This window comes from Anguilla rostrata, chromosome 11, assembly GCF_018555375.3.
Source record: "Anguilla rostrata isolate EN2019 chromosome 11, ASM1855537v3, whole genome shotgun sequence".
NCBI lineage: Eukaryota > Metazoa > Chordata > Actinopteri > Anguilliformes > Anguillidae > Anguilla > Anguilla rostrata.
The window spans coordinates 26,186,160-26,210,958 of NC_057943.1; the positions used below are offsets into that span (position 1 = coordinate 26,186,160).

Genomic DNA, 24,799 nt, shown 5'->3' on the forward strand with positions numbered 1-24,799 from the left:
CATATGCTGTGTAGAGTAAGAGTCAGAGAGGCAGTGGGTATTAAGCAATAGCACTTTATTTAAACATAACCAATTCTAAGCCACAATACTGAATGACAGGACTCATTGGCTGTAGCACACACTGTATAAAAGGGATGGAGGTTGAATGCCGAGGTTTATACAGGTTTCTATTAATGTCAGAAAGACCGATGCAGAATAATTTCTTTTTTTCCCCCCTCAAATCATGAATGTTTTTAATAATTCCTTTTTTTTAAATACATGTATGTAACATCCTTTTGTAACAAATAACCATTTACTAGCTCACACAATGAGTTAACAAGGCAAAGTGCTTTCAGGATTGCATTGTCACATAAATTCATGAATGGCTTGAGGACTGTTTTTGGGGAGAGGGGGAGGGATCTCCTTTTACTCCAGGAAGAAAGGCAGAGAGAGAGAGAGAGATGGGAGAGGGGTCTGCAAACAGCAGACCCCGCCCACACCGCCCCCTTCTCTCTCAATCTCAACTTCGTCGTGGCTTATAAAAGGAGGTGGGGGCGGGGAAGTTAATGACAACGTTCTGAACTGAGGACTGGACTCGGTGTTTCTGAAGGCATAAGGCTGGATACGACAAAGTTCCCTTCACACACGTCACGTGCGCCCCCCCTCCCCACCATCTTAAATAAAATCCATTTGTTGCTTTTGTACCAAAGTCAGATACACACAAACGCATTCACACAGTGTCATCGTTATGAGAGCTGTAAACTTGTTTCGAGACTGTATGGCTCAGCTGGAACGCATATACGCACACATTTTACAACATGAAGATAAATGAAGCTGAAAAAAAAAAAAACATGGGTCGTCTTAAATAAAATGTGTTGAGAGAATGCCAATACCTAGTACTTTTCCAGTACTACATTTAAATGGGCGTGTTGCTAAAAAAATAAAGAAAAAAGTGCACCACAAGTTCATTTCATGTATATGCTACCATTGAACCGTAAAGGAAATTATTATTAATCGTAATACAGTTTGGCTTCACATTCCAGTGGTATTATATATTTATATATATATTTGTTTGCTTTTTTTTCTTCTTATAAATATTTCCATTTCAAACACATACAGACACAAAAATCAAGCACACTTTTTCTTCCTATTCCAACTGACAATGGTAAAATGATATAATTTGTTTTCCATCCATAGACTTATATATCACTAAAACCGGTGGATATCAGCTGGATACATTGCGCTGAAACATATGGAGGTAGGAATTACACTTCTACTAACAAGAACAATAGTAATCGTCAAGATCGTAATAGCTCCACTAAATAAGATCAAGGTTTACAGCATTTGAATTGTGGAAAAAAGGTGTTTGTATTCTCTGACCAGTCACTGGTAGTTGTTTTGTTGTTGTAATTATTTTAGTATTCCTATGGATTAGAGATGGATATATGTGACCGGTCCTGCCACGGTCTCAGGCCCAGAACACATGCTGGTGAAGGCATTCTCTACACTTGATAGATTAGCAGATATGTCAATGAGGTATCAGGGGTCAGCAGAACACCCCGTTTTTCAACACGCACAAATATCTCGCCAAACACAGAACAGCAGATCAGGATCACTCGGGTGGCAAATTTTCCCGCTCAAACTAAAATTCTTACACCTGACGGACGCTCGGGACCGAGCGGGGGGAGGGCGGGTCTCCGTTTTCTAGGTGAGCGTTAATATTAATGGGATAAAGAAAGGAACTGTGCAAAAGCCAATGAAAAGCAGCCTCTCTCCGCAGCGGGAGTTTAAACCGGGCCGGAATTTGGCGCCCCTCCCGTACGTCACACCGTCTGACACCGCCCACGACCCCGAGCAGGGCCCTGACCGAAGCCTGACCGCTCTCCGGGCCAGAGGGACCACTCTAGGTTTCCAGGGGGAGTCCCTCAATGTCCCACTGTAGGCCCTTCATCTGTCACGCCATTGGCCACTCCCCCCCCCGCCCCCGCCAGACCCCACCCAGGTTTGGACAATCACTTTGCTTGGACTGAGTTACTGAACACGCCCTTTTCTGCTCCTGTATTGCTAGTCCACTGGAACACTAGCCAAGCTGAAAATATGCACGGCAAAATGGGATATATCCCACAGAAATGTATGCACTACCGTAAATAATCGAACCGCACATTTGGTGGCTTACTGTACACTGACAACAAAAACTGCATATCTATCGCAAAACAGAAAATCAAGGCAAATTACCAGCTTTTTTCCTTGTTACACAAAACTCCCCGGTTACACTGGAGGACTGGCGGGCGGCTTAGGCCACAGATCAAAACACAGCTCCAGCGCTCGGTGTCATTATAAGCCACTACAGGTGGGATCTGGATGGTAATGGTCTGGGTTTTATATGCTTCAAAAATGCCATACGACGTTTAAAAGCAAGGCAACTCACTGCCCCATCTCAACTTAAAAGAAGTTTGATCTCCCAAGCTAACTTTTTTGATCGTATTCCTGGTTTGTCTACACCACGTGTATTCCACATCCACCCTCAAACTCTGTACATTAGTCTTGGCAAATCCTTTCACTCAAATCAAGTTTTTTTTTTTCTAAAAGCACAAATCCAAATTAAATTCCTACATGTTTATAAGTGAAGCACAAATCTCTTTCAAAAGGGAATGTATCTTTATGATCCCGATGAAAAACTACAGTTAATCACGGGACTTGATCAAAAGATGACTGTAAACTGGCCGAACGTGCGTAAACACACCTTTCTGGAAAAACAGGCGAGCCACATCCTTTTCCTGCTCTGTGACACAGCTCTCAGCTGTTCACCGCATGTCCACCCTGTTTCAAATGATATGTATAATTTTAGAAATGGCCTCAAGCCCATGCCAATGCACACAGTGGAAAAAACAAAAATACACTTGAAATGAATGCTGGGAAATGTAGTGCTCTCTGCTTAAAACAAATGCTCTACAAACAGTCCTACAATATACCAATCCTTTATTTCTTCTATACCCTTTGGCCTAGCAATATAATTCTGACAGCCAGTTAAACAACAAAGCCCAACCCTAATTCAATAAATTGTAATATGATTGGTTAAATGCTTAATTTTATATACATGACATCAGCTTCAGCACCCGTAAACCAATTATTTAGTTGCACTGAGATCTGCTTGATATTAAATGCTTTAGAAACTGACATCAATAAGTCGTCAAGTTGAGGCGACCCCAAAATTCCGTGCACCAGTAATACTGTTGAAAGCTTTTAAGTTGGACAAAAATTATTTTTTAAAAAAAATAAACAAACAATAAGAGAAGAGAAAAACCCACACGTAAAAAAGCAGCTCAAAGTGCAAACTCACAAGAGTAGGAGTGTGAGGGAGCCAATGGAATGGAACGGGGAATAGGACAACAAGCTAAAAATCCTTCCATCCCCACCACACACCCGCCATCTAAGAACGTTAATGCCGGCCCTGGACAGCTCCTCGGGCCGCTAGGAAGCGGACGCTTGCAGAACAGACGTGCGGCAGACCGCGTGGACCACCGAAAGCCCCGCGTTAGCCTACTGCCACAAACTTCACCACACCGAGCGTGCTCAAGCCCGGACCTCCACCAGCGCGGTCGCGCACGGTTTAACCGTGCTGAAACAGGCGGGGGGGAAGCCCAACCGCGCCGGGCCCAGGTGACAGGAGACTCGTTTCCGTCTCCGTACAGTCTCCTATCAGAAACACCGTCATACCATTTCCAGCTCAGTCCAATTACATTTCACACAATGAACAGTCATCGTTAAGCCTGTTTTTTTTAATGTTACCATGTTATCAACCCCATAGTTAAAAATTCCAAATATTTAACTCGGACTGCCGCAATGACTTAAAATGTTAGCTTCAGAGCTATGCAAAGAGGCTTTATTTTCATTACTACATTAAAAAAAAAAAAAAAAAAAAAAAGTACAAGTTTGTGTATTCATGTATTTTTGCATATTAGTTCCATTGTCAGCAATTTATTTGAGGTTAAATTCAATCAGAGGCACTCAAACTGCCTCTAAAAGCTAAGGCCAAGTTCCTAAAATGTTTTTGAACAACAAAAAATGACTTGAAGGTACTTCTCTCCTAACTACTCTTCAGAAAACACATGATTAGCTTAAGAGAAACTAAAACCACACCTCTGAATCAACTAAACTTGTGCTTATAGTTTGGATAAAGACCAGATGTTGTGTAATCGTACTACATTTCAGCAGTTGGTTGGTTCTTACATTTACTAGAGCAGGCATCAATACTGACAGCCAAAATGTTTCAGGATACCCACATGAGGTACTGTGAAGGCAACTACAAGAACATTAAATGTTGAAAATGCTCACATAAGGGGGATGAAAATGCAGGATATCTTCTAAACTGCAGCGTGGGGAACATCTGCTTTTTCCGCAAAGTTGACCAATTCATTGAGAATGGCTTTAGCATTTCAATGATAGCTGAACTCAATCTAATATAAAAGTCAAAGGCTAAAATGCATTATCAAGAGTCAAACCGAAAAGTGTATTGTGGCTGCTCTGAATCAGAGCTGAAGCTCCTCCCATGAGCAAACTGCTGTGATGCCCAAAATCTCCTCTTAGTTTGATCCACAGAACTGAAGTGCCATTCTGCTCCTCCAATGGCAAAAATCACCTTATTTTTTGCTACAAAAACATGAAAATATTGCACTTTTAACTCACTTTTTCTCATCCCTTATTCAAAGGACGTTTGCACAAAAACCCAAGAGGTGACCCATGCCAGGACTCTAGATATATATAGATATATATATATATAAAGACAGCCAGAATAACCACTGTACAACAGAGCACAACGACACAGTAAGCACAATGCAGAACAGGACTAATCCACCACAGAACACACACAGTCTTTTGGCCTAATTATTAAACTTTCCCGAAAGGGGGTTTGCATCCCAGTTAACTAAACAATATAGACTACGTGTCAATCAACATTTTCCCCCAACACATTATATATATCGTCGTGCAAGTCCCCCCCCCCCCCCCCCCCATTCGCTCAAATGTACCCATTTGGTTCAGGACTTCACAAACGCTACACAGTAATGGGAATTAAGCTGGTTCCCAATGTTCCATGAGAAAATAAAACTTCTAATTGCCAGTGGCGACTTGTGTGAAATGGCAAAATGCATGTAAGTCTCCAAGAATGTGTTTTTATGAAATGAGGAACAGCAGCTTTTAGGATGTGTTCTCTAGGCAAGCAAGTGCAATGCAAATCAAGAAAGAGTACTGCTCAGGCCAACAGATCACCTGACAGGTGATTCTACAGCTATAAAAATGACATCACTGGCCTCCTGCTTCTAGTGCGGCGTCATGTCAATCATCCATTTTGCCCAGCTAACATTTCCAATTCAGATCTCCACGGTGAACAATATTAAAGCCAAAATAGCCATTATTGCTGCTTCTCTATATTTAAAGTAGTATTTCAAATGTAATTCCTGGAGGTCAATGTGCTGGTTTACATTCAGGTGAATTCTCCTAAAGGAGCTTCATTTGAGTTGTTTTCTACCCCTTGAAAGCAGCCATCTTGTTCCATGACATTCCTTTTGAGATGGCACATTATGTTTATTTGAACAGGAATGCATCTTTATCAAAATCCCTCCTGCCTTCAAACTCAACAAGTGACTTTGAGCACAGGTAGGAAAAAGATGATTTGAAACACTAACTGGGAGTTGAGAATGACAATGCTGGCTTTAAATGGAACCACGTTCACTTCACACTGCTTACTTTGACCAAATAGCATCAGGTGCAATGACGCCAAGATGCTGTTGATTCCCAATCCTACAGCGCAAAGCACACTACTCCGTATCGCTTCTCTGTGGTCACCCAAATGGAATGATCATCTCGTGAAGAACAGTGCATTGCGCATTAAACCAGTCCACCTGTCCCTTTGAACTGGGAGGGTTTAGGGAGGGAGAGATGTTAAATGAACTGAAAACATGGCAACCCAAGTGAGGTTAAGGCAGCGACGACTAGGACCCGTGAGAGGAATGCCAGCGGCAAACTATACATGACGGTAGTAAAGTTGCTCAAAAAAAATAATAATAAATGGAGAAATGCATGAAATAAATCTATGTGCAATCTTCTTTGGATTTGTGCTTTCAAATATCGCCCCTCCCCCTACAACACCACCAGCCAGAAGGGGCCCAAACAGAGGAAACTCAACATAAGATGAGAAACGATGGCATGAAGTCCAAAAAAAGTCTAGTAGACGGGGGGCGATGACAGTTGCGAAGCTCAGCCTCAAATCAGGAGTTGACTACTTCTCCGCTACCCTTCACTCCACACACAAACGGATAACGGTTTTTGGGAGATGTGCCCTTTTCGCCTTTTGAGATGCTCTTGTGTTTTAAGGCTTTCGAGAGGTAAAAATGGAAGACCACGCTCTGAAGCACGCGTTCAATTTAAAAAAAGAAAAGAAAAAAGGCACAGTTTTTAAAATGCTATTTAAAATATGTACAATTTAGACGGCTTTAAAAGGCTGTTGGGAGGAACCCCACGGATAGCTGCGGAGTACGCATCGCTGATATGGGCGCCGGGGGGGGCGATTGAATGGGCAGTTTTAAACGCACCTGGCTCACAGTCGTGTCTGCTTCAACGATTCGATAATCTACCAAGAAAAAAAAAAACAAAAAAAGAAACTTTACCCTAAAACCATGGTTTATGCGTGACACCAATCTGAGGAACAGCATTTCCTGCATAGCTCTTTAATGAAGACACTGAATTTAAAGGGATTCTAGTACAAATCTGAAAAGATGACACTCTGCCAGTGAGGGCCTTTGAAGACTCCAGCAGAGCACTGATTGGGCTGTATTCCAGTGAACTCATCACCTGACATCACAGCCAACCAATCAGCAGTTCTGTGCCATACAAAAAGTTGTGTGACAAGTGGATGTATATACCGAATCCAAAATGCGTTTGAAGACGACAAATGAAAAATGATCACATTTGCATATTATATGAGCGTGTGTTTACACACATCATGCTGTTGAATGAGGGAAAACCTCCCTCTCCCTGAGGAGTGGAGGCGTTCTACAGTACGTGAATGAAATGGCGTCGGTGAAATGGCGTCAGGTGCCACTGCACTTAATGAGGTAAGGTTGTAGGGTCCATCTGGCGCCAATGGGCTGGTCCAGAGAAAAGCGTGTCCCATTCTCAGCTGCTTTCTGAATGCCACACCGAGGACAATGATATTACAACATTCACCCAATGGAGCAAAAACAACATCGTACTTCTGTAACTGTATCATGAATAAGATGACTGCCAAGAGCTGAAAACATCCGGAAGGAAATCTATCTTTTCGGTCGTTGAATGCTGCCTCACACTTCCCTCTGTCCAGTAAACAACTTGTAGCTTATGAGGACTTTTAAACGCAACTCCCTTCCGTACGTCAAGACTAGACCACTTTTTCCAAACTACCCAACAAAAGCAAAAAAAAAAAAAAAAACAACAAAAAGACATCTTAAAAACAAGCACTACAGCAGATTGATAAAACAGTTCTACACATGTTCTATATGGACAGAACAGAAGTTGCACTGAGTTCAGGTAAACACACTGGACAGTGTTCAGCCCGAGTCAGATGTCAGGACAATGACAGAAGCCAATGGCCCAGATGCGGCTACAAACTCAAGGCTAAAAAGCAGCAAGATCACACTCAATCTAAAAGTACAGCCCCAGGTTTGAGATAGCATGGTGAGACTATGTTGGAGTGAAAGCCTGTATCAGTTACCCCCTTCCAGAAAAATAAAAAAATTAAATCTGCCACTGTGTCCCCATTCCTTACTGAAAATACCACCAAAAATTCTGAGGTATGTAAACAGGTTATCCACGTCTGAAAATTGATGGCGCAAGTCATATGTAACTAGAAGCAAGTACTACAGTGTGGGGGAAGATATATAAATATTTATAAATAGATAAAGGAATGAAGGTGAACGGGTTCAATACTTTCCTGAATGCTGAGCAGAGGTCTCGTACTGGCAGTCGCTTGACCAGGCCGGGCGGGGCAAAACGGGAATGCAACAGTGGAACCAGTCTTTCCCCAGTCAAAACGCCGAATTAACTACGCTGTTCCACAGAGAACCTCGAGCCACTCACTCGTTACAATAGCAACAACATGGAACTGTGTACAAATATACAAAGCGGGGTGCGTAAGGCTGTCGGACTGAGGCAGGACATCAGCTTGGCTTGAGCTGACATGAAAAGTCCCCCTAACTGAAACACCACCACATGCAACCCGTTCCCATCGTCACATAATCAACAGACCAAACCATTGTGGGATGCTAAAAAAAAAAACTGTTTTATGTCATAATTGCAAGGATCACATTTTCACAATTCGATGCTAATTTCCCTAACAATTCCTATGAACTTTAAAATGAAAATCAAACGCTAAAGAAGGCAAGCGGCAGTTGCGCGGCGTTGAATTTAATTTCGGGAGCGCCCAGTCCCCGTCCCCTCAGTCAGCCGCACGGACTGGCCGAGTACTCGGCAGACCGAGCGCCCGATGCCAGGCCGAGCGCGTCGGCGCTCCGAGCGGTGGGGAAACGGCCGCGGTGCAGCCCGCTTTAAGGCAAAAGCTCAGCTGGACGCCGGAACGAAAGCCGGGATCGTACTCACTATTGCCTCAGTTGGATGCTTCTTCAAGTAAATCGGGACACCAAAGTCCTAAGAGGTAAAAACCGGAACATTCTGACCCTGCCTCGGCCGGCAAGGGCCGACTCGACTTGCGACGTTACCGCAGCGACGACGCGAATAATGCCACCTCAGGTGCCGAAGAATCACTTCTCTCCCTTGTTTCTCCCCCAAAACGTTCCAAACCCGCAAGACATGAAATCTTTCCAAACCCGCACCACGTTAAATCTTCTCATTCTTTCAGTTGCTACAGTAAGCATTTGTTTTCTTTATGGCTACAAGTTACCGCTTGAATAATGGTATTAGTTAATCATTAAGAATGAATACAAAAATGAATGTGGAGGAAAAAAGGATGCTCTACGTATATTTTTTTAAAACTGTAAATCAACACACATTTTCTTTTTTTCTGACATCAAAGCATCCAAATTGGCCTTATTTCCATCCTTAAATTCCACCACCTAAACTCCAAACTCCTCTAATTTGTGCAACATGCATCCCGCGGCAACTCTATTGCTTTCTAACATCGCAGCATCTCGGACCGGCTAACTAACTTCAGGCTTCTATAGAATGTACGTACTTCGGAACTTCAAGCAAACTCAACTCACCACACCCCTCACCACAAAACCCCCACCCTGACCCACCCACAAACTCTCAAGCCTTCCTTTCACTCAGAAGCAATCAGAAATTCAGTCCTCTTTGTTTGAGCCAGTCCAGGATTTATCTCGCAGTGCATGCAGTAGATTGCTGCAGTAAGTTAGACTTGCCTTCATTATGAATTGTATGACTTTCTGTGTGATGGCAGTTCATTACATTGATTTTACATCAATGCTTGTGCATAAATATTTCTTTGAGTATATATATATATATTGCAGCATTTGTAAGAAGGAAGATTAGTTTAGGATACAATTAAGCAACATCAATCCATGTACATATCTATATATTTTTTTCTTTTCTGGTCTAATAGTTTGTGCCAAACAGATCCATGAAAGTACTGACTACATACTGACTACTATACACGGCAGAAGGAGCACATCATTTCTAAAGATGACCAAACGTTTCAGTGGCACTTGAAGGCTGGATGCATATAACAGTATGGGGTGCGATAAACGCATTTTTTTTTTCTTTCAAACTTTAAAGTACATACTTCCAAAACTTCATTTAATATGCGTGGAATGCAGTGTTTTAAAGGCATTATTTATGGTCTGGTAATACTGCAGCTCAGATTCTCTCCCACAGGCAGACAAGCTGAAACTCCTGCCCAGCTCCTAAGTGTGCAGAATCATTAAAACTAATTTTTTTTTAAAAGTCGAAACGCAACGTCACAAGGACTTCTATTGTCGGTGTGGGCTTTGTGCAGAGCAGAGTCAGGCACGTACAGTGTCGCCGTGAGGTCACGGGAACGGCGTTTCCTCGCGCAGGCCGCCTTTCAGACAGTCCAACACAGAGCCGGATAACTTCCAATAAAATAACAATTAAAAAAAAACCCTGCAATGACTCAAACACAAAGAGGCCAAATCACCCTGATATTTCACAACAGGCTGCGCAATTTCATTACAGGAAGACAACTGGGAGGAGAAAAAATAAAATGGGCCAAGTTCATTTTTTTCCCTATTACATATTTTCTCGAACAAATTCGGCAAAAATTCATAGTCAAAACTGATCTACAACCAAAATGCCTCCTGCTTGAATTATACATTCAGCTTTTGTCAGCAATTTTACTTTAATGGCTCAGTTGATTTCTCCAGACTAGATATTGTTTCCTATTATACCGAACGTAGTCTTTACATTGCTCTTCTCAAATTTTTTTGGCAACTCATAAATTGAATGGCAGTGCAAATACACTCCGAATGTCAAATGTACTTGTGCTACGCGTGCGTGTTCGATGGTGCGCACACGTTTCTGATATTTCCCTTTGCTGATCGATCCCAAAGAGAAACCCCTTATGGTTTTATCCTTCACCATTTCTCACTCAAAGTCACAAAGACGAGTCACCAACTCATGCACCTAGTTAGGAAAATGTAACCCTTATGCTTAATATCTACATATGTAACAGGACGCTTATACGTGCACATACATGCCTATATGCTCATTTACACACAGACACGTACACACCCATATACGAGTATACACATATGCATATATACGTATACATACACATACAAATATACTCACATGTACACACATACATATATAGATATTAAAGATATAAAAGTGCTTATTTATTCGAACAAGTGCTTTGGATTAGGGCTGAGTGGAACTGTATGTTGACATTTTTATGTATTTTTTTTTACTTTATTTTTATTACTTTTTTCGTTTTATCTTTTTTCTAATCTAAAAAGCTTACTGGTTTCACACTGCCCCTGTAAATATGAATATCTATATACCCAATTTGTAAACGAACAGGCATAAATGAAAAACGAAAAAAATAAAAAAAAAACCAATAGGCAAAAGTGACCATCCCTTCACCCTAGTCACCCATAATTACTCCACATTTTAGCCCCAGTATCCAGTCTTAAAGGGAATGGAGAAAAGGGAGGTCTTTTTTTGCCCGTTTAAACACATGACCCGTGAGGAACTTTCAATTCGTTGCCCATGAAATGTCACACCGTAACACCACACGAGGAGAACCTGCTGGGCTGCTCCCCCCCCCACACCCCCGCCCCCAACCCCACCCTCCCCACCACCCTCTCAAGCTTCATAAGAACGTCGTCTAATGGCTTCATTGTTCGTGTGACGTCACCTCGCTTACCCCTGACATCACAGAAAAGGCTTGCGTAAAGAAACAACACAAAAAGAAACCAAAAAAAAAAAAAAATAATTCAGGTAGATTAATACAATCATTTTCAGCATTATAGTACCATCCTTACAAAGAACAGCAGTGCCACTGGTTTTGGCATATGCCATTCCACAAACTGTAAAGGATATCTATTCTTTTTTTTAAATTTTTTAAAATTCATGTTAAAGGCTTTGAAATTCAAAATTAAAGACCTTGTGAAACACCAGTACTGGCCACACGTGGGTGCAAGATAAGCTTTTGTTCTTTTTTTTTTCTCCCTCATTTTGTTTTTTTTTCTCCTTTTGGTTCCTTCCCAGCCCTACATTTGAATGTACCAGGGAACCAAAAATGAAAATCTCAGTCAGCGAAACGCTGCGAATCTGACGCACTGATGCTAATTTTCTTCAGGTTGCTTCTACTTCTTTTAAGATTACCGCGGTGTTTAAGGAACTGTGCTATTTGGTATTCCGTCGGTCCTCTTGCCGTTCCGCGGGCTTCCAGGCATCACAATGACACAATGACCCCCCATCACGCACTCTCCCCCTCCCCTCCTGTCAGCACGCGTGCTCATTCTGCACCGCTATTCGTCTGCCTTTCAGCCACGACGGCAAGAGGATTAGGAGAGCAAAACCTACGTAGAATCAAAGTAAGACTGCTACTAACAAATGTCAAGTAGAAGCACAACGGTTAGCATAAAAGGAGCAAAAGTTGTACTGGTATAAACAATCATAGAACTAGTTGCCCAGAGGTACTCATCAATTTCATTTTTTGTTTTTTCCCACATTTTCTCTTAAACGACAGAAAAACGGAAGCACACACGTCATTACACGGGCCTAAAAGCAGTCAGTTGTTTAGGTGGAATTCTTTTTTTTCTTTTTTTTTTTTTAATTAAGCAAAACAAAGTGAAGAAAGCATTACCTCATAAATTAAAAGCCCTTATGATATTGATTGTCATTGAAAAAAGTCATAAAAACTCATTTAATAAATTGTTGCAAAAAACTGCAGAGCAAAAAAAGAAAAAAACTATTCGGGAACAAAATGGTATGAATCTATTTAACAATCTGATTTGATCTTTGCAAGCTCAATACCAGAGATATTGGCCAATCCACAAGAGACATAAACGTTATTCTACTGAATGCAGTGGAAACAACAGACTTATTTTAAACACCACTGAGTACATCCATACTGAGAGGGTATGTAATAATGTTACCCGGAGTGATGAAGTGGGTGGAAATCGTAAAACTGCAGTATGCCAGTATCTAAAATGGCCGCCGGGCTGATTTTAAATGATGTGCTCCCCATCGTAACAATGAAAGCCATCATAGCAGTAACATAATTACCTTTGGTCATTCCTTTTTATTAGTCAAAAACATTCCAGCTCAGTACACTAAACTACATTTTCAGACAAATAATTAAATTAATGTGAAGGAAAAAAGTGCAACTAATTTAATGAAAGAAACTTGTTTTTCTTCCAAAAAAGGCACCACACAAAAAAGTAACGCATAAATTTGGAGGCTGTCTAAGGGTATTGCTCTCTGAGGTCTGGGGGACAAAAAAATTAAAAATTAAAAAAAGAGGAAAACAAAATGTAAATTCAATACATGAGGTGGCAAATATTTAGCAGCTACGTAGGAAGAAAATAAACAAAAAGAACACGTATTTAATCGAGCAAAACCCTTAATCGCTATTTGTGCAAAAAGTTTCAATAGATCTCCACAAGTTAAAATAGACTGATTGTGAAAATTGTGGAATCTTTACCTAGAAAATAGTGTTCACATTTGGCCAAATTTTCACCCTACTATCTACAACTGTGCAAGATGCCCACAAGAGCTTAAATCGAGCTTATCAACTTCTTATAAATGGAATAATAATGATAATGATAATGACGATGATAATAAATAAGATGGCATGGCCCGGTTTTAATCAGTGTGTGCTTCACGTTTTTCTTCAAATTGTTCAAGTTCAAGTTGCGCTATTTAAACGAAAGGAAAGGCTGCCATTAACGACCATCGGTTTAAAGGTGTCAGGGTGGTTGGAGGGAAAGTGTGTGTGTGTGTGTGCGCGCGTACGGGGGGGGTTCTCCCAGGAACACAACGCTGGATCACACTCGCACCCCCGTTTTAGTCCCATCCGTTACGCTCTGGCGCAGCTTGCAGGAAAACCGCGCCCCCGCATTACCCACAAGGCACCAGGTTAACGCCCCGCCCACGGGCCATTTCTCTGTTGGGGGAGTGGCTTTTTTTTTTGGAAGGGTGCGATTTTTCCATATCAACGATCATTTCGGCTTTCCCTTCCAGCAAGAAGGTTGAGAGCAGCTGATTGGAAGTTGCCTGGCTACTTCCCCCTCAAATTTTCATATGGTGATTCGAATATTTTCTTTGTGTCACTACTGGAGTGCTCTGTATGAAAGATAACCAGCAGAAAGGGTGGTAGGCCTGTGCCACAAACAGCACAGCAGAATGCATCCCTGGATGCCACCGGATTGGGCGATTTTGGAAAAGGCCACCCTGGGCAAGCCGGCTGAAGGCGAGGTTTTCCTGCACACTGTCACAACCGCACCCCCCACCCGGCCCACCCTCCCAACGCTGTGCAGTCAAATCCACGGCTGCCCCCCCACGTGACCCTGCGACCCTCCGGAGTAGCGCCGGGCCAATCCCACGCAGCGCAGGGGCAAACCGCTCGGTGACCCCTCACACATCCACGTTCACATTCCCCAGGGCGTGCCGTACGCAAGCGAAGAAGGAAAAGAAAAGAAAAGAAAAAACCTTAAAATCGCAAATCAAGATCAGTGGCCAAAAAGAAATGACTCTCCGTGACCATCCGACGCGAATAATTAAAAAAATAAAATAAAAATTTAAATGCTGAGAAATGCTTCATACCAAAAATACACTTCTCTGACTTGAATTCATTTTCGATGGTCATTACCCATAAGTCCGTTTTTTTTTTTTTTTTTTCAGTTAAATTCCAATTAACTGCCAAAGCCCAGTGCATGCTGGGACTCAGCAGAGCTGCCCACTCAGAGGGGGGTGGGGGTGGGGAGGGGGGGCAGAGAGGGCCTGTAATTGCATATAGGTTTGACTGCACCCCTACAGAACATCACACACACACACGCACACACACACACACGCGGACTCTCGCGCAGTCAGACACGCACACACACACACAGACGCACAGAGACGTTCTCCTGCTCGCGTAACGCGCGTTGGGAGGGGTCACCGGCTCACGGTGGCGGGGTCACTCGGAGAAGCAGCCGTCCAGGCCGATGGTGCCGTGCCGGTCCTTGGCGTAGGCGTGGCGCAGGCTGCCGTTGGGCAGGGGCCCGCAGCCGGCCGCGATGCCGCAGTGCTTCAGCAGGCCCAGGCTGAAGGGGGCGCCAGCGGGCTCTTTGGGAGGAAAAGGCTTCATGGTGGAGAGGATCAGGGCCAGGCAGTCTGCAACGTCCTTATTGGGGGCGCAGGCCAGGGCTGGGGTGTGTCCTAGGGGTGCGCACACACACACACACACACACGCACACACACACACACACACAGGCACCATTAGGGCCCCTCAGTCCTGTTGTGTCACATCCAGCCCCATCATCACCAGGGATATATTACACAGAAGGGAGCTGAAGGAAGGGGCGTGGCCGTGACTCACCCTCCTCGTCCACCGCCAGCACTGTGGCTCCGCGCCTGAGCAGCGTCTCCACCACCGTCGCCAGGCCGTTCCGCGCCGCGATGTGGAGGGGCCTGCATGGAGGGGGAGAGAGAGAAGCATGGATTAAACATTTTTATATAAAGCACAGGTTAATCTGACTGTTATTAACTTGGATATTAACTGTTTGTGACAAGCATATTCACCGCAACCTTCAGAGACCATGACCGCCAGTGTCACATTAAGAACAATTTACAGCTTAAAACAACCCAGTCTGGAAGCCCCGCCCACCCTTACACACCAGACTGGTAGCCCCGCCCACCCTTACACACCAGTCTGGTAGCCCCGCCCACCCTTACACACCAGTCTGGTAGCCCCGCCCACCCCACACTGGTCACCCCGCCCCCCTTCTGTTAACTCACATTTGTAGTGCGCTGTTCGTTGCATTGATGAGAGTCGGGTTCTGGATCTCCCCCAAAATCAACAGGGCACACATCTCATGAGCCTGGGAAACAAATTGCACACAAACACACACACACACACACACCCAAAAACAACACATCATGAGTCAGTGTTGAATTTTTACTGTAAATAGACCTGACCATGAACAGTAAGACTGGAACATAACTTTAAAACACTACTCCAGACAGCTAGTCTTCTTGGCATTCCAAGCACAATCGATATCATATGATCTCAGATATTTTTGCACCCGTTGAGGGCGGGGCAGGGGCGTGTTCAGAGGCGTGGCCTGGCCCTCACCTTGCTGCAGGCCAGGTGTAGAGCGGTGTTCTTATTCAGGTCCAGCAGAGTCAGGTCCGCCTTGGCCTGGTGGAGCAGGATCTCTGCAGGGAAGGTTCAGATAAAAATGCTTCACAACCCGCCGCCATCTTTCACTGCTCCTGACAAAACTAAAGATAAACACATCCGTGCCAGCAGGGACCAGCATAAAACCACACATCAAAAGAGAAAACCTGGACTCTTGGAGACACAGAAAACAGCTCCATGCTGAATGTCCATGACCATTTCTAATACACACTGTCGGACATCATCACCACACCTTCACTCCATAACCCGAGTTCTGAACTCAGAGCGCGAGTAACACACTGAACGCGGCGCACACTGAACACCGCAGCTCATCTGATACACCGCCGGTCCGAATGACTCCTGCTCGGCACACTCACCGACGGCGGCGGTCTGCCCGTTGTCGGCGGCGACCATGAGGGCGGAGCGCCCGGCGTGGTCCACGGCGTTGACCTCGGCGCCCTGGCAGAGCGCCAGCTGCAGCCCGGCGACGTTCTCAGCGAAGGCGGCCGCGTGGAGCGGGGTCCTGCAGGTACGACACACACACAGGTAAACACACTGGAGGGAGTGCACACACACATAGGTAAACTCACTGGAGGGAGTGCGCGCACACACACACACAGGTTCAGCTCTCTCACCTTCCTTTGTCGTCTCTGCTGTTGAGGATCTGGGCGCCGGCGGTCTCCAGCAGCAGCTCTGCGGCACCTTCATGGCCATTTATTCTGCAGGGAGGACAGAGAGCGGCCCGTTACCGTACTGCGCCAAACACAAGAGCACAGGCAGTGGAGCTGAACATGAAATGCCCAGAGTTTAATAGAAATAAAGAGCTTTCACAACCCCCTCTTCCTCCAAACACACACACACACACACACACACGCACTCTCACACACACACACACACAAACACACACGCGCGCACACACGCACACACACACACACACACATACGTGTAAAGAACGGAAGCAGGTAAAGCGGGGACGTCGGCGTACTCACAGAGCACAGTGCAATGGGGTGAAAGGGTTTCCTTCCTGGATACTAAATGGTTTGTGTTCAAGTAAAACTTCCAAACAGTCTTCATGGCCTGAGAAGACAAAAGCTCAAGTCATGTCCAGCAGGGAAGGAAGAAAATGACAGCTGTACACTGATAACAGCGACTGACAGAACAGGCATTACCATCACTGATAACAGACAGTAACTATTAGGAGTACCAAGCGCATCTAGCACTGTTATACGAGTGCAATCACAGCCAGCTGCGTATCACTCTCCCCCAGCTGTGCTTTCCTGCAGCCCGTACAGCGGTCGGCGGGAGGACCCGCTCCACCGCGCCGCTCACCGTGGTAGGCAGCCCAGTGTGTGGGGGTGTAGCTGCTGTAGTCCAGCAGGCAGTCCAGGGGGTCGGAGTGGGCGGCGGCCTGCAGCAGGCTGCCCAGCAGCTCGGCGTGCCCGCAGGAGGCCGCCAGGTGCAGCGGCGTGCGGCCCTGCGAGTCGCGGCAGAGCGCCAAGGCGCTGTGGTCCAGCAGGGCCAGCACGCATTCCTCACAGCCCATCACGGCCTGTAGGGGGAGACACACCGCTTACTCCTCTGCTAATGCAGGTCTACAGACACACTGTTTAATCATGTCTAATCACATCTTTTCGTAAATCATTTCTTGGTGTGATACACACACACACAGACACACACACTCTAGATTAATCCAGAGTAACACACACACAAACACACACACTCTAGATTAATCCCGAGTAACACACACACACACACACACACACTCTACATTAATCCGGAGTAACCCACCACCCGATGCAGGGCTGTCCTTCCTCTCTTGTCCCCGGCGTCGGCTGTGGCTCCTTTCTCCAGCAGCAGGTGAACGCAGTCAGTGTGGCTGCCCAGCACAGCCAGCATTAAGGGAGTCCTGCAACAGCACCACATGTTCCGCTTCAGCCTTTAGCAGCAACCGCAGCAGCACAGAGACACCTGAGCTTTAGCATTAGCATCCCTACCGCAGCAGCACAGAAACAGCCTGAGCTTTAGCATTAGCATCCCTACCGCAGCAGCACAGAGACCCCTGAGCTTTAGCATCAGCATCTCAACCACAGCGGCACAGAGACACCTGAGCTTTAGCATTAGCATCCCTACCGCAGCAGCACAGAGACACCTGAGCTTTAGCATTAGCATCCCTACCGCAGCAGCACAGAAACAGCCTGAGCTTTAGCATTAGCATCCCTACTGCAGCAGCACAGAAACAGCCTGAGCTTTAGCATTAGCATCACTACCGCAGCAGCACAGAAACAGCCTGAGCTTTAGCATTAGCATCCCTACCGCAGCAGCACAGAGACACCTGAGCTTTAGCATTAGCATCCCTACCGCAGCAGCACAGAGACAGCCTGAGCTTTAGCATTAGCATCACTACTGCAGCAGCACAGAAACAGCCTGAGCTTTAGCATTAGCATCCCTACCGCAGCAGCACAGAGACACCTGAGCTTTAGCATTAGCATCCCTACCGCAGCAGCACAGAGACACCTGAGCTTTAGCATCAGCATCCCTATCGCAGCAGCACAGAGACACCTGAGCTTTAGCATTAGCATCCCTACCGCAGCAGCACAGAAACAGCCTGAGCTTTAGCATTAGCATCCCTACCGCAGCAGCACAGAAACAGCCTGAGCTTTAGCATCAGCATCCCTACCGCAGCAGCACAGAAACAGCCTGAGCTTTAGCATCAGCATCCCTACCGCAGCAGCACAGAAACAGCCTGAGCTTTAGCATTAGCATCCCTACCGCAGCAGCACAGAGACACCTGAGCTTTAGCATTAGCATCCCTACCGCAGCAGCACAGAAACAGCCTGAGCTTTAGCATTAGCATCCCTACCGCAGCAGCACAGAGACACCTGAGCTTTAGCATTAGCATCCCTACCGCAGCAGCACAGAAACACCTGAGCTTTAGCATTAGCATCCCTACCGCAGCAGCACAGAGACACCTGAGCTTTAGCATTAGCATCCCTACCGCAGCAGCACAGAAACAGCCTGAGCTTTAGCATCAGCATCACTACTGCAGCAGCACAGAAACAGCCTGAGCTTTAGCATTAGCATCACTACTGCAGCAGCACAGAAAAGGCTTGAACTTTAGGCTTCAGTGTACATGCAGGCCTCCAGCAGGGAGAACAGTACTGGCAGTGCATTGTGGGAAGGAGACACTCACTGTCCCTGCAGGTCCGTGATGTCTGTGATGTCGGCCTTCTCCCCACTGTCGATCAGCAGATGCAGGCACTCCGTGTGGCCGTTGGCGGCTGACCAGCGGGAAGACAGAGCCACACTCAGATACTCTCAGAGCACACGGGTTATGTGAGTGCACACAAGCGCACACTCTCAAGCGCACACTCAAAACACTCAACTCACGCTCCCACACACTCGTACCTGCGGCGTGCAGCGCGGTCCACTTCCGCCGGCCCTCTTTGAGGAGGCAGGAGGCCCCGTGCGCCAGCAGGAGCTCCACGCAGGGGGCGTGTCCCTGCTGGGCGGCCAGGAAGAGCGCGGTGCGGCCCCCGCCGTCCCGCACGTCCAGGCTCACCAGCGTCTCTGCCAGCACGCGCAGCGCGTCACAGTGACCGTTGTAGGCCTGCGGAGAGACTCAGTCAGCAGCCGTCCCACCACACGCCCTGCTGCTGCCTAACGGACCACGCTAAGCAGCCGAGGGCTGGAGACCCGGGAAAACTAAGCCGGTACCGGAAGTGCTGCTAACCAACCAGTAGGGGGCAGAAAACCAAACCCCAACACCCCAGTGCGATAAGAAGACAAGGTACTGAGTCGCTGTGGTCATTGAAGATCCCATGGTACTCAGAGACTATGGGGTTCCCTGGTGTCTTGGCAAAGTCCTGCCTTTCTCCACGCCAATTCAATAATTTCCCTCTCCGCCGAAGCTAAAGGAGGTGCACACTGGTGGTGACCTGGGTGAGATCCCTGCCCTCGCTGTTAAGCGTGAAAAGGCCTACGCCTCACACGGCCGAGTGCCGGGAGTGTTGGGTGGGTCAGAGGGGTCAGGGGAGTCGCAGTGTTGGGTACTCACAGCTAAGTGCAGGGGGCTAACCGGAACGCTGCTCTCTACATCTCCCAGACAGTTGAAGGACATTTCCAAGAGCTGCGGAAGGAAGAGACAAACACAGAGCGGCATTCGGCATTAGGGGCCTACCATAGTAATGAGCAAATGCAAGCGGAGCTGAACTGAGGATCGCTAAAAAGAGCCAAATCTTAGCATCTGGTGTTTTACATCATGTGTGTGAAGCGCTCGCATGCGGGTGAGTGGCCCTACTGAGCAGTACGGCCGTGTAATTCAGGGACCGGCCTGCAGGCGGCGACGCGGAGCGGGTGTGCCGGCACTCACCAGCTCCAGGTTGCGCTTGTTGCCGTGCGCAGCCGCGTAGTGGACGGCGCTGTAACCCTTGACGTTGCGCACAGACGGGTCCGCGCCGTTATCTAGCAAGTGCTCCAAACAGCTGCAAACGCACGGTCACACACACGCAGGCACACAGACGCAGACACACACACACACACACACACACACACACACACACACACACACACACACACACACACACACACAGAGACAGACACAGAGACACTCGAATCAGACAGAGAGCAGATAGAGGGTCCTGTTGCATGAATAAATCAGAACAGCTCCCTGCTCCACCCGGGCACTGGGGAGAGTGCTAATGCGCCAGGCTACCGCCATTAGCGCGCTCAATCCGTGGGTGTGGCAGATACCACAGCCACAGCAGCAAGGGGGGGGGGGGGGGAAGGTCAGGCCACAGACATGGGACGGGGTACGGCATACTCACAAAAACGTCTCCTTCTCCCTGTCCTCCTCACTCAGATGGGCCCCGGTGGAATTCCTGTCCAATCTGCAACACCAGCAGACGTGTGCATACGTCACATCACAAACCCTCTACAGCATGGACATACAGCACAGTCTACAACCGTGCCCGGTCACCAGGACCACAGGTACATCATGCTTTAATATCAGGCGTCAGAGATCAGATAAAAGCAGCTCGGTTATGGAGAGATTCATCTCTGTGTGAGTGCATGTGGGCGTGCACACGTGTGTGTGTGCATGTGAGTGTGCACGTGTGTGTGTGTTTGTGTGAGTGTGTGTGTATAGGGTGCGTGTGTTGAGGGGCGCAGGCTCACCGGCAGAAGGCCTGAGCAGCAGCAGCGTAGTGCAGGGGGGTGCAGCCTTTACTGTCGGGCTGGTTGACATCGGCCCCGGTGCTCACCAGCGCCACCGTGCACGCCGAGTTCCCGTTAGCCGCCGCGTAGTGCAGTGGAGTCCTGCAGCCAAAACGCACACGCTCAGTATCAGCACTGACTCACTAACACGCTCAATACCAGCACTGACTCACTCAGACACGCTCAATACCAGCACAGACTCTCTAACACGCTCAGTATCAGCACTGACTCACTCAGACACACTCAGCAACAGCACTGACTCACTAACACGCTCAGTACCAGCACTGACTCACTAACACGCTCAGTATCAGCACTGACTCACTCAGACACACTCAGCAACAGCACTGACTCACTAACACGCTCAGTATCAGCACTGACTCACTCAGACACACTCAGCAACAGCACTGACTCACTAACACGCTCAGTATCAGCACTGACTCACTCAGACACACTCAGCAACAGCACTGACTCACTAACACGCTCAGTATCAGCACTGACTCACTCAGACACGCTCAATACCAGCACTGACTCACTAACACGCTCAGTATCAGCACTGACTCACTCAGACACACTCAGCAACAGCACTGACTCACTAACACGCTCAGTATCAGCACTGACTCACTAACACGCTCAGTACTAGCACTGACTCACTAACACGCTCAGTGCCAGCACTGACTCACTAACACGCTCTGTACCAGCACTGACTCACTAACAGACACGCTCAGTACCAGCACTGACTCACTAACAGACACGCTCAGTACCAGCACTGACTCACTAACAGACACGCTCAGTACCAGCACTGACTCACTAACAGACACGCTCAGTACCAGCACTGACGCACTCAAACACAGATATGCTCAATACCAGCACAAACAGTCACTCGACATCAAAAGCAGACAATACTGACCTAATGACCACCAAAGCATGTTCTTCCACAAGATACTTACAGCATACATAAAACTAGCATTAGTTCATTTTGTTCTATCAGAATAAAAAAAATGAAGAATAGCTAGTTTTACATACACTTCAGTAGCTGCTCAGTTCTGAACTACCTGTGGCATCGCCCCACTTTTTTTGGTTATACGGGGTCTACCTTTAAAATGGATAAAAAATGCCAACACAGACGAGCCAATAAGCACTTAAACACAGTTTTAAGCAGCAGAAGCTCACCTTCCCAATTTGTCCTTCCTGCTCAAGTCAGCACCGCTACTCAACAGCAAGTTAAGACATTCAATGTTTCTGCAGAGAGAAGGAAAAGGAAAGGAACCATATTAGAGAGAGGCTTTCCACATCCAGTAGAAGAGCTCATAGGGCGGACGAGGCGTCAGTCACGGCGTTGCCGCGGTTCCCCGGCTCACCCCCCAGAGGCAGCAGCGTGCAGGCAGGTCCTCCCGAAGTTGTCCGGAGTGTTTATGTCGAATCCGGCTGAGAGCACGTGCTCGTTGCTCAGAGACGACACAATGCTGTACAGCTGACCTGCGGGGTCACCATAGAAACAAACAAACAGCCGATGAGAAGATGAGAACGTTCTAGAACAGACTGTGCTAGGACAGGGGTATGTGCATGGCTTTTACTGAAGGGGCAGCTAGACAAATTAGTTTCGGTCACATATCCAGGACAACAAAATCTCAATGAAATTGCTTAGCAACGGCATGCTGGGACGAAAGATTGCATGCAGAGAACCGTTGCCATGCCGACGAGCAGTCGGTTTCACGGGTGGTCTCACCTGAGGAGAGTAACTTGCGACAACAGTCTGAAAACCCATAGAGCACGGCCAAGTGCAGCGGGAACATCCCGTGGATCCCCTGCCTGCACGGACAGACGGACAAACGGACAGAGAGTAAGGAGGAGCACGTTCAGCCCTTCGTTGGGTCTGTTGGGCCTGAACACCCAAAGCCTCAGGCCCCACCCCTCACCTGGCTGTGTCAGCACCGTTGGTCATCAGGGTGCTGATCAGCAGCTCATGGCCGTACTTAGCAGCAACGTGAAGAGGAGTATTGCCATATTTATCCACACAATCTATCTCTCCGCCTGAGAGACAGAGGGAGAGAGAGAGGGAGCGAGAGAAAAAGAGCGAGACAGAGAGAGAGAGAGCGTGAGAACGTGTGAGAGAGAGATGCGATTGGCGCTCAAACGCTCAGTAAGTGTGTCGCCTCGCGTTCCCCGCGGCGGGGGACCCTCACCGTTTTGGATGAGGATCTGGGAGCGTGTGAACCGGCCGTGAATGGCGGCCATGTGCAAAGGGCTCTTCCCTTCTTTACTCTGCGGGGGAAACGCACAGCCGTCAGCCCACAACCATCACACACTAATCACTGAAAATCAAAACGCCGTTACACCGCAATACAACACAACCATTAAATAATCACAATAATAATCACACAAAAACTAACAGCCATTAAACTGCAATATTCAAAAACCAATAGCCATTAAAGCACAGTAAACAAAAACCAATACAGCCATCAAACCAGTGTAATCACACTCAAAACCAACAGAGCCATTAAATAATCAGTCAGGCAAAATACTCAATGTATTCCGGCAGACTGCAGTCCCAGAAACACAGTTTCATTATTCAGGCTATACTTTTTCATCCAGTTCCAACTAGAAGGCCTGTCACAGCCTTTCTCCCTGCAGTCCTCCAGCAGAGCGGCACGGCCGTCCCAGTGGGGCAGAGCGCCTCACACAGAGCTGGAGCGTCAGGACCGCAGGTGCTCAACCGACCAATCCCACCAAGACACGGGCAGGCCCCGCCCTCCCCTGACCTGCATGTTGACGTCGGCGCCGTTGTTGACCAGCAGCTCCAGGCAGAGGGCGCCGTTGGTGGAGACGGCGGCCAGGTGCAGGGGGGTGTAGCCGCGCACGTTGGGCTGGTTGACATTGGCGCCGCGGTTGACCAGCTCGTTGGCCACGGCCTCCTGGCCCATGTAGCAGGCCACGTGCAGCGCCGTGTTCCCGAAGGCGTTGGGCTCGTCGATCTGGGGGAGAGGAGGGGTCGGGTCAGGGTCAGATGAACCACCAGGATGATAATCACTTACGGTTTAAACCTTAAATTGGTAAAAATGTACCCAACAGCTAGCTAAACGCAACAGCTTTTCTAGAGCGCCGTTAGCTACATAGCTAGTGTGTGGTGTTGCTCACAGCGTTACGTGAGTACCAACATCTCATGTGGATTTTATCTTCGAATCATTATCATTTAATCTTGTTAAAGATAATAAAGTTGTGTACATTTAGCCCTCATAAACAACCTGGCAACCAATCTGAGGATAGGATCTTCTAAAGGGGGGGGGGGGGGGGTTTAACAGATAAAATCAGAAACATGCACATGCAAAAAAAAAAAACAATATAAGAACTAATCAGGCCATTATGAAGCTGAAAAAACTTGCTCTTGCCCAGGGCCTCAAATGCATCTCAACACAGCTGCTAAAAATTCTGCAAATGTCTTCCACCCAAATGTAGTTACAATCATTTCTACATGAACTAGAAACTATCAAGCAGGCAGCCGGTGAATATGCTGAGTGGCTAGGGAAACCGTTTCCCCCACGGGATCAGTGTCCAGGGCTGGTGTGGGTGCCAGGCTCTTCAGCACTAAAAAACGCTTATTCAGCAAATCCAGGTCTTGATCAACGACCACCATTAGCAGATTAGTCCAATCAGGCGTTTTAGTGCTGGGCCAGAAGCCTGCAGCCCTTCTCAGATATAACCGGACACTCTGCATTAGATGGGAAAATCACATAAAACATTTTCCCCAGAGGT

The 24,799-nt window shown here is 47.1% G+C and overlaps 1 protein-coding gene across 2 annotated transcripts in view; it reads right to left on the bottom strand.

Annotated features, from left to right (window-relative positions):
• Positions 1-38: 38 nt before the first annotated feature.
• Positions 39-24,799, bottom strand: part of ankrd52a (ankyrin repeat domain 52a) — a 36,512-nt gene continuing 11,751 nt past the window's right edge. The window contains exons 8-29 of one of the 2 annotated variants that reach the window (XR_010324107.1): positions 23,809-24,021; positions 23,233-23,311; positions 22,966-23,080; positions 22,776-22,858; positions 22,408-22,525; positions 22,220-22,288; positions 21,011-21,151; positions 20,662-20,724; positions 20,208-20,319; positions 19,893-19,964; positions 19,244-19,445; positions 19,029-19,116; positions 17,627-17,744; positions 17,168-17,387; positions 16,828-16,915; positions 16,474-16,557; positions 16,216-16,361; positions 15,794-15,876; positions 15,457-15,539; positions 15,038-15,129; positions 3,565-14,877; positions 39-3,532 (exon numbers count right to left, since the gene is read on the bottom strand). Coding sequence is in view for 1 of the 2 variants with exons in the window: in XM_064299038.1 (XP_064155108.1) it covers positions 14,636-14,877; positions 15,038-15,129; positions 15,457-15,539; positions 15,794-15,876; positions 16,216-16,361; positions 16,474-16,557; positions 16,828-16,915; positions 17,168-17,387; positions 17,627-17,744; positions 19,029-19,116; positions 19,244-19,445; positions 19,893-19,964; positions 20,208-20,319; positions 20,662-20,724; positions 21,011-21,151; positions 22,220-22,288; positions 22,408-22,525; positions 22,776-22,858; positions 22,966-23,080; positions 23,233-23,311; positions 23,809-24,021 (2,511 nt within the window). In the remaining variant the exon portion in view is untranslated. Of the gene's footprint in view, positions 14,878-15,037; positions 15,130-15,456; positions 15,540-15,793; positions 15,877-16,215; positions 16,362-16,473; positions 16,558-16,827; positions 16,916-17,167; positions 17,388-17,626; positions 17,745-19,028; positions 19,117-19,243; positions 19,446-19,892; positions 19,965-20,207; positions 20,320-20,661; positions 20,725-21,010; positions 21,152-22,219; positions 22,289-22,407; positions 22,526-22,775; positions 22,859-22,965; positions 23,081-23,232; positions 23,312-23,808; positions 24,022-24,799 lie in introns of both variants that reach the window. The other variant, XM_064299038.1, reaches the window with a different exon arrangement.